Genomic DNA, 11,053 nt, shown 5'->3' with positions numbered 1-11,053 from the left:
TTTGCTTCTTCTTGTGATTTAAGGTTTTCATCTTATGATCATTATCAATGAACACTATGGACTGATTATAATTTGAATAAATGTTTTAACAGAAGATCATTGCCAATAATAAATTGAGAATAAAGAATCAAAAAATATTCTTAATAAGATAATAAATTGCATAGAGTAGAAAATAAAAATAACACGAACAGAGAAAAATAATGTTAGTAGTACGTGGCAACCTGACAAATGAGGAACTATTATAAGATAAATAGAAGAAAGGAAGAAACATACATGGCGTCGTAATTTTGAACTGCTCAGTAGCAATATTTTGGTATAGCTTTTGCCTGTTTCTAATTTTTGAATGTATTCTGTAATTATTGAATGATTATTTATTTTCGCATATATTTGCCTATTCTTGTGATGTAAGCCTTTTGGCTTCATTCACAAACGTAGAAATATTTTTTGGTTGGGATGTCAAATAATGAAGAAAACGCTAGTCTTGTTCGATAATTTGAATAAATGTATATCTAAATTTAGGAAAATCTATAATTTCAAGGTCGTAGGCCCCTAGCCCCCTACCTCTACGTATGCTCCTGAGGAACTCAACGTTGTCTGATTTGATATTTAAATATTTTTCAGGGTATTAATCAAAAACACAGCACAAAAATAAAAGTTGTGTACAGTAGATAAATATTCAAAATTAAGCGGCAACAGTAGAGGAAAACACCAAATAATGAAGGATTGATTTCTATATTAATGCAAACTAAAAAAAAACACAACTGAACGACAAAGTATAGTTACATAGTTGCTAAGCGTCAAGGAAAAAGAGCCAAAGCCAACCAAAGTATAGAAATACTCGGGCTTGTCGATTGATAGTCATAGATGTTGGTGGAAAGAGGGAAAAGGGACAGTATAAAAACAGTATAGAACCACATACAAGAGAATATTCAATTGGGGTAAACCATAAAACATAGCAAACAAATTAACGATACAATTAAGCAATAAACAAAAGAGTTAAGACATATAAACTAGACGATTGCAAAAACCTAGACGAAAGTATTTCGAAGAGCATGGGTATAGTATAAAGTAACAGCTCTCGTGTTTCTAAAATTAATTTTAATATTCAAGGTGTAGTTGTAGCGGAAAAGCCCTTTGGGTGGGACCTGAGTCTCTCAGGTTCTTTCCATTTTTGTGTATATATTACCGTGAATTTCCGAAGTTGGTGACTGTCAACATTTACCGGTGAATGTCCGAAATATATATATTTTTTTTTCTCCTTGGATCTTGTCAGCGTTGTCAGTCAAGTTTTTCAGTTTTATGCAAGGATTGATGGTGACAGATTAGGTTAGGCTGGGTCAGGTTAGGTTAAATTAGGTTTTTAACCCATTCGTGAGATTTGTAATCTAATATAACTGAACACAATCTGACCTAACATAACTTTAGCTTTTACCATAAAAGCTTGCCTAAGACTGAAAAAGCTGATTCGCAAATCTAATTGAGTTCAAGCAGAGAAAAAGGAATTTCATACATTCACCGGTGAATGTCGACATTAACTAGATTTCGGACATTCACAGTAACATATCTATGCATATATAGAAATACAAACTATATTTTTCTTAAGTTCAAAATACCTTAAAATGGCCGTAGTGACCCAGTTCGTTTTAGTTTATGTCGTTTGTTTACTGCCGTTTGTTTGTTAGCTCAAGTTTGTTTGTCTGTCTTCAAATTATTGAAGAATTATGCGTGACCCAGATTATGGTCACACTACTAATACTACTACTACTACTAACAATTCACTTCAACACTAAGACACCTGAAGCCAACACAGCTATGCAAACTCCTTATCCATCCCTATACATTTAAAGCATTCCTCTTTACACCCTCCCATGAAGTTCTCTTTTCCCTTAAATCTTTCCTTACGACATCCTCCCGCCCCATTCGAGGATGACCTGCTTTTTGCTTAGCCAATAAGGACTATTTTTGGCAATTTTTCATCCACAGAACGTGTCCTAGCTATTTCAACGTTTCTCTGATCATAACCCTAGAAGTGCTATAGCGCTTTTCGGCGCGCCTATGCTTCATAACCATACTTGACCACTGTCATGACTGTAGCTTCTAATTTTCTAACCTTGTTTTACAGATTTATCTTCTTTTTCTTTTAAACTTTTTTCAACCGGGAAAAAACACCTTGGCTTTGGCTATTCTGTTTTTAACATCTTCAATATACGCACAGTCTTTGTTAACAATATTACCTAGGTAAGTGAAGCTGTCCACCTGATTGATCTTCTCGTTGTTCAGCATCACTTCTTTACTTTCACTTATTCCTAGTCTTATCGATTAAGTCTTGTTAATGTTAATTTTCCAATCTATTCTTGCACCATGAACTCTCAAAACCTCTAAAAAGTAATACATTTTGCTAAAATTTTCATCTAGGATGTTTAAATCATTATCATATTTTAAGTTTTTACGAAAGTTTTACTTTCCCAGTTGATTCTGTGTTCTCCCATTACCTTTGCTGTGCTCTTTTGAGGAAAGTCTATCAAAATAATACGCATAAAAGGGGATAGGACGCAACCCTACTTGATTCTTGATTTAATGAAAAGCCAACTACTAAGCTCATTTCCTACCTTAACATAAGCAATGTTTTTCTCGTAGCACAAATCACTTTAGTGTGTTTACCTGGTATACCTGCACAGCTAGGACCCTCACTAAGCTCTTCGATCAAATGAATTTTATAGAATTGAGGACTAAGGGGCTTTTGACTCAGGCACTTCATTCAGTTTCTGACGCTTTCAAAGTGTCACAAACTTTTTCATTCTTTTCTATATCTTTTCTTGTAACTCTATCACGGTTTAGTTCATTCAAAAAATGTTTTGCCCATCTCTGTTTAACTCTTTCCTTATCATTATTTGTGCTCCCGTCCCTATCTTTAGCTGGGACACGTTCAGATTGATTCTTCCCTCTCCATTTATTAACATATCAGCACAACATTTTACTATTATGCCGTCTATCTGCATCTTCCAGATCCATAGAAATTTTATCAATGGCCTCCGCTTCACACCACCTTAATTTATATTCTAGTGATCTCTCCACTTACTTTACATGCATTTCCTCTTATTTTCATTTATTCTGTTACTAAAATAATTCTCGTACTTCTCTCTATTAAAGATAAAGCATTTTCACTAATATTCCTGGTTGCTTTTCTAACTTTCTTTACTAAGACACCATCAACGACTTCTCAAACTGTTTTCCAAAAATCATTCCAGCTGTCTTCTACATTGTTACGTTTTAGACTCTCCAGTTTAGTATTTAATTGTTCGTGGAAACTTTCTCTCAAATTTTCATCCTTGAGTCTACCATTGTCTTGGTTTCTCGGAAAGTGGGTACCCTTCCTAAACTTCATTAATAGAAGGTGTATTTTTCAAAGGGCATAAGTTAAGGGACATAATTACGGTAGCCCTTATAAGCTAGCTTCAATATGAACTAAATTCTTGATTCAATTTTATCTCTATGTACCCATCAAATGTTTTATTTTTCAAGTACCCTTAATTAAATCTATGTTTAATTGAATTTTGTCTAAATTCTATAAAAATTTCATATTCTTCCATTCATTAATTCTACGTGGTCTACAACGATGGCACGAAATTTATCGTGCCATTTGTTTTAAGAGCTAAACATATTTAAACGAGTGAAAAAATTTACTTTGACACCAATTTTAACTAAGGAAGTCAAATATCAAAGTGCTTTCAAAACCATGCTAAAAGGAGTTATGTTAACGCTATAAGGTAAGAATTATGCTGCTACTGTAGCTAGTAGATACTGTAGCTGTAGATACTCCGACAGGATTACAAACTGGTGTTTAGGGAGAAATATGTAGCTTATTCCAAGTAGAATGGGACACTTATAAATATTGGGTCTTCAGTGATTTAACAATATGAATGTTGATACGGATCTTCGCTTTTAACACGATAGGAAGATGTGAATTAGAACGGTAAGCTGACTTTACTGCTGATGCATACTGCTGATAAAATTCAGTTTTCTCCCCCCCCCCCCCCCCCTATATTTTAAAATACCGGAAAAGACAAGCTTACGATATTTTAGGTAGGCTAGAAAAGGAAAAAATCGCTAGATGCTAGCTGTCATTGGTAATTTTCTTTTTAACACTAGCGCCAGTTTTCCCATCCTCTTTGACCTATTCTGAAACATACATTTCTAGAAAAGACTTTCTATAAGAATTAGATACGTTTACATCTTCAGAAAGCGAAAGCTAATAATCCAGTGAAACTGAGCAAGACCAAGGGGATTATTGGTTTCGCATAAATACATTCTTTGTGGAAGTTTTGCCATATAGAACCAAGTCACCACAATAAAGAAACTCTTCTAACTCTAGTATTAACTTTTAAAATAATATTTTTATTATATTCCGATTAACGTCGATTTCTGTTGCAAATTCGAATTTGTGGAAAGGTCTATTTAAGCTTGTAGATTATTGTACCATTAGTGTCAACGGAGATTGAACATTTGATATGTTAATTTGAACTTTTTGACATTTGTTTCATAAAAGTGATCAAGAAGGTAGCTAAAGTAGTCATGTAAATACAATGAAAACCAGAATTTTGTCAAACAAAAACACACACTCTTAGTAAAAACAACACGAACCAATGCTCTGCAAGGACCAACTAAAGTGTGTTTCTATGTAAAGTGTATCTTGTTTTTAATTTTTTTTTTTAATTTAGTGCACATTATAATATTTAACAATTACAATAGTCATGAGGACATAAATTTGCTGCCTAAACCTATTCAATAGAATGCCCGCAGAAATAAAAGACTAGAAGATGTTTTGACACGGATCAAAAAGCAAAAGAAATAAAAATTGTATTACAATTTTTTTAATTTTCTGTAGAAGTTCTTGGGACGAGCCTAAAATTCTATCGAACCTATGGAACTAATTTTCAACGATATTTCCAGTTTTTCTTCCATAAAGACCGTAGGGATAACTACACATTTCTACAGTTGAGCCGATGTATGAAGCAGTGCAAAGCTTATGTGTAAAGAAAACATCTGACTTAAAATTGTATAAGGGTTTTCTCCTGTATAGTCAGGACTTGTCAAAACTGGTTTGTTGCAACCGTATTTCAGTTCTTAAACTTAGGTACTATTTTGAATGACTGTGTATTACGCACAAATTGTACAAAAATGCGAATAGATCCTACCTTCTAGAGCTTTAGTAAAAAAAAAATATTGACTAACATGGCTAGGTCACATTCATAGATGAAGGAAAAGCAGCTAAAAATTTGTTTTTTTTTATAATCCATTTTCGATGGAAGCAAGATGTCCTCGAATAGGATGAAAAGCATCCATTAAAAAATATCTAAAAGAAACAGAAACTTCGCAGTAGGTAGCAAAGTACTGAAGGTTTGTATTCTTGCGTGTCAAGGAAGAGGGTTTGTAGCTGTGATGGCTTGGTGCAGCAATTAGTTGTTGGTATGATTATTTCAAATGAAAAACTGTGGATCCATAGAGAGAATTGTATAAGTTAGAGCAGTGATTTAATCAAACTGGTAGTAATTAATCGTTCTTACAGTTACATAAGAGAAGAGGATTTTAGAAAGTAGGGATTTTGGACGCAAAAGTATTTAACATTTGTTTTTATTGGCATTGTTTTACATAACATTAGGAACCATGGAAATCCGAAATATCTGCCATTTCGTTTTCTTTTGTGTTTATTGGTAATAACCTCTTCCGAAAATCGCAAATTTTAATTATTGTCGTACAAAAGTGTCACTTCGTTTCCCCTACTTGAAATAAAATATAAATTAATGTTCAGTTTATCATGTATATAGCTTTTAATCATATTACTCTTGTAACTAACTTCAAAACATTGAAAAAAAGAACTTCAAAAATACAATGCTTCAAAAAATATCCAAAATATTTCAGTTTTAATATTAAAGCCAAAACACTCACTTTCCATAAGGTATAATACATTTAAATAATTGTCATCTAATATAACTTATCGTAACTATTTGGGAGTAATTCAGTTATAATTAGTTGTAAATAGCATTAAATATCACTTCTAATGGAAACAAGAAATAACGACGAAAAACACAATGCAAGAGAAAAAGATTTCCCAAGACAATTTTCTAAGACAAGGAAATAATAAATAATAGTCCTGATGTATAACAGAAAATTTTTATGAGTAAGTAATGGTCGATTACATGCCAGATGATAACACGATTACAAACACATTTTCTCTCACTACCTAACTTCGGAAATCGATTTTTTAGCTTCTGACACAGAGCAATTTTCGGCAACCGTTAAGCCTGAAGTTTAAAGAATGCGTAACTGTTAATAACTGAAATCCTTTGGTGCCAGAAAACACAAACTCGAAGCTCAAAAATGCTCACCTATTTGGCCTTAAGTATATAACTTCAATGCATATGAAAAAAGTAAATTTTTTGAAACGAAACGAACGTCGGAGAAAAGAAACGACGCCTACTTTTCATTTAATGTTTTATATTTTTGATTCTATGTCTAATTTTTCATGTGCTTTCACCTTGTGTTTTTATTTTTAGAATTTTTTTCTCCATGGCAAATACGAATAACATCGAGACTGCCAAGTTCAAATTTCGTGTTTAAAACAAAAATCCAACGTTTTGGAAACAAAACAAGTCAGTCTTAAATCTTCTCTGCTAGTCCTACAGATGAGCAATACACCAAAAACTTTGATATGCTTTGATAATACCACCGTTAATTAAAAAGTTAATAATATTCTACAATGGACATGACAACACGTTCCAACATTCATTGAAAATAAAAGTATGCCTGTCTGTGCTACCCTCTACAAAATCTCGCATATGGATTTGAAGGTTCAAGTTGCTTGAAAACTATGGATGATTAAGTTTTTGCCAATATTGTCAAAATACGACGCACTTATGTAATCAAGGTCGAAACTATAGTTTAGTTATCATTAATTTTAGCAACACATGTCTAGTAATTTTTTTTTTTTTTTTAGTTCAGATTTCTAATAAATATCTATACAATTTTTTTCGCTGTATAGCTGAAATTTTTATCATATATCTTAATTTAAACCCGATTTTAGGTTAGTTGGTATGTCCATACTAAGTGGCAAAATTGTTTTTCTGCCCGTAAAAATAGGTATATGAAGTTACATTGTATTCACACGATAATGATGAGATAGGTCACAGAGGTTAGTTATATGCATAGGTATGCGTTTCAAATGAAACGTATACTAATGAAAATTTAGGGTGGGGGGTAAAATTAATTTTCGATTGCTAGGGGGAGGTAAAATTTTTCGTTGTTTGGATTTCTGTGAAATTACCAAAAGGCATTTTCAATGAGAATACCGCAAAAAGATATTTTCGGAAATCTATGGAAAGTTGAAAAAGATCTAAGGGCACAATCCTTCTTACCCCTCCCCCAACTGATGCAACTGGTATTGTATATATTTCTAAAAAGGAAACGATTTATATGAAAATAAAAACAAGGATAAAGAGGACAGCTTGTTTTTTTGTGCTTACACAAAGTAGCAAGCTGCCACATTTCCCTAGCTCAAACGACCATTTATATCAACCAGGAGACCTTATCTCCAAGTACAATCCTTCTTGCCCCTCCCCCAACTGATGCAACTGGTATTGTATATCTTTCTAAAAAAGAAACAATTTATATGAAAATAAAAACAAGGATGAGCAGGTCAAGGATGAGTTAGAACCAGTGGTTCTAACATTAGCTATAATAGCTGTGCTGTCACGTGAAACCGACGTTTTTTTGCATTTTTGTCATATTTCATCTGTTTTATGCTGCGAGTTCCCATGCCATGACGGTTCAACAGCGGTTTTAAAACGTTTTGAGTGAACAGTTGAAGTATTCATATGTTAATAAAGCAAAAAATTTTCTACTATTAATATAAATATTAATATATAATTTCGGAATAGAAATATTCATATATATTTAACTGGGTGTTTGCTTGAATTAGTATATATAGATACATTCCTTTTAGTTGATGTTTAACGATCGAGTTTTCACTAAATCGGATACTATTAATATAAACATTAATATATAATTTTGGAATAGAAATATTCATATATATTTAACTGGGTGTTTGCTTGAATTAGTATATATAGATACATTCCTTTTAGTTGATGTTTAACGATCGAGTTTTCACTGAATCGGAAAGGTAGCTTCACTTACTAAATCAGAGAAAAGTATTATCACTTTTTTTCAGCGCAAAGTAATATAAATATATAATATAAGCATTAATATAAAATATTAGCAAAACTTTCAGTAAAAATACTTATAAAATATTCAGTGTTTCTAATTTTCTTGTCTGCACTTTAACAGATTGATTGAACTAACTTGACAAAAATAGTTCTGCTTGTTTTGTGGCGTTTTGTGTTTGATTTTTTTTTCTTAGAAATTAACACATGGGATGAGACCACTAACTTCAGTAAGTTTATGTTTCTAATATTGTATCTCAATTCTAGTAATTTTTAGGCAATTTTTACCAAGATATTCTCCCATACCCAGTGAAATCCCCTGATCAATAGATTTTACCGGGAGGAGGGGTCGCAAATGTACGAAACACATGTACGATTTATTTTGCATATATTTTTTTTAGGGGGGGGAGGGATGATTTTGTTTAGTTTTATACGGGATTCACCCACCTGATGATATCACTCCTATTCCTTTTTTTCACTTTGACATTTTGACCATTTGACGTTTGTATTTGACCATTTGACATTTGTATTTGACCATTTGACGTTTGACCACACGACACCAAGCACATCACACATTATACTTTAAGCAACGTTTTCTCCTTACACCAAAACAAAGTCACCCGGGAAATTAAATAAAGAAAACTTAGATTGTTATCTTTATTCTCCTGTTAATACCTTAAGGGGAAGGGGCTGTGAGGAGGGATATATAAGCATGTGTTTTTCAGTCTTACAACAGCTAAATGATGAACTTTTTTCATCTACAAAATAAACCAGATACTATCTGAAATGCTGGGCACCACTCCTATTTTTCTTCTTTAGTTACATCCGTGAAAATAGATAATATGTAAGTAAGTCCCATATAAATCAAACTCAATTATCTCTTCAAAACAGCATATTTAAAAGCTTAATAAAGTTTGCAGCTGACCAGCAATGGTATCTGCCAAATTTTCTTTAGGTTTTGAATCCATTTCGATTGCAAATGGGTCATCTTCGTCTTCTTTGTCCAAAGTGTTCTCAACAGAAACAAGCCTACAATAAAAAAAAAATCAGGTGAAGAGAAGATTGTACAGGCCAAAAGAAAATTTTGCACATACTTTACAGTCTGGCATAAAGCAAGTAAAGGTGGCACTGACGTTTGATGGTTGAAATCATATACTAACACGTAATAAAACGAAATCATTTTAGCACGATATCTTTGTCAATAAGTGTCTATCAATATTTTAGTTACTATATTTATGTGGGACTGTCATATATTTTGAATATTTAATCAGGGGATGTTAGTCAATCAGATTTAGCCTTCTAATGTAGAATAATATGACTACGTAACTGTGATCAAAGTATTGTTAGTGCTAATGAAAAAGTTCAGAAACCGGTAATTCTGTCGAAAAGAAAAACCATTAACGCCATCTTGCCTTTTGTGACTTTGTTTGACTCTAAGACTGCTGTATGCTTGTCTATTTCAGATGCTTGAAAATATGCTAAAGGGTAAGCAAAGCAGAATTATGTCTCAAGTAGGCCTAAAAACTTGAAATCAAGTAGTCTATTTAATATGCCAAGATTTTCCATAGCTAACCAAGGCCTAGTTTTTAATGACAAAATTTAACGTATATTCTTGAAAACAAAATACTAAATATTTATCACTTATAGGATAAATTTGATTTTTTTTTTCATGTTTTTAATGAAGTTGGCAGACTCTTCAAAGTAAATGATTCTAGTAGTTTGTTCCGTATTTTCTTTTATTAAATCGCCAAAAGTCCAAATCTTGCAATCTCCCCGTTTTCTTCGACTTAAGGCATAATAATATAAAGTTCAGCGGCAGTAGGTGAGCACAGAGATTTTACAAGTGATTTAAAAGCTCTTCTAAGAATGGAGTTTTTTTTCTGAGCAGTAGTAGAAACATTTGATAGGAAAAACACCATTTTCCAACAATTTCTAAGAATAATAAAAAGGGGTATAACTCATTTCAGGGAAAAAGACAAAGTAAACTTCTAAATATTTTGGGAATAAGTAAGACGGCCAAAAATGGAATAGATCAATCGATGGAATTGACACAGTTTGGGAGGATGGACCGGCAATATAAGTAACCATACAAAATTCACATATCGTCTTTTGAATTACCGAAATGTAACTACGCGTTGAAGACGAGGTAAACTAGTTTCTCTGTAAAGAAAACAAAATGCCGAAATGAAAACTTAAAGAATCAATAAGATTGTGTCTTAGAGAGTTTTAGATTTTTAATCGGACTGCAATTTCTCAATTACTACTACTACTACTTACTACTCACTTAATTCAGCACCAAGCCAACTGAGGCTGATACAGCTTTGCACGCTCCTCTCCCATCCCAACATATTCATAGCCTCCCTCTTTGTGCCCTTTGAAGAAATTCTGATAACCTTAAATCTTCCCTTACAATATCTATCCTCCCAGACCGAGAATGACCTGGTTTTCATTTGGCCCTAAATGTTGGCCGACAAGGACGAGTTTTGGCAATTTCTCAACTGGAATGTGAAAATACTACGATCTTTGCAAAATTCTGTCAAATTTGCAACGAACTTCTGCAGACAAAAGAATATCATCTTGGATAGAAAAATCAAAGATAAAAATAAATCGCATGACAAGTATGCGAATATTCATTCGGCTCAATGGAAACGATGCTTAAGAAGTAACGTTAATACCGAACCATGCTATGAACAAAATAATAAATTATTCGCGTAATGTTAAGTCAGCCTAATTAACCCAAAACTTTCATGAATATAGCCATAATAAGCAATAAACATTTCAAATTTAACGGTAATAAATCTGTATAATTTGAAACATAAAAAAATACTATTAGCTTT

The 11,053-nt window shown here is 32.7% G+C and overlaps 1 protein-coding gene across 1 annotated transcript in view; it reads right to left on the bottom strand.

Annotated features, from left to right (window-relative positions):
- Window positions 1-5,138: 5,138 nt before the first annotated feature.
- Window positions 5,139-11,053, bottom strand: part of LOC136037062 (arrestin homolog) — a 142,222-nt gene continuing 136,307 nt past the window's right edge. The window contains exon 10 of the mRNA XM_065719500.1: window positions 5,139-9,245. Within this exon, the coding sequence (XP_065575572.1) occupies window positions 9,113-9,245 (133 nt within the window). The 3' untranslated portion in view covers window positions 5,139-9,112. The remainder of the gene's footprint in view (window positions 9,246-11,053) is intronic.

The sequence above is a fragment of the Artemia franciscana genome, chromosome 16, assembly GCF_032884065.1.
Source record: "Artemia franciscana chromosome 16, ASM3288406v1, whole genome shotgun sequence".
Classification (NCBI taxonomy): Eukaryota; Metazoa; Arthropoda; class Branchiopoda; order Anostraca; family Artemiidae; genus Artemia; species Artemia franciscana.
This window is presented reverse-complemented; position numbering and strand designations above follow the sequence as displayed.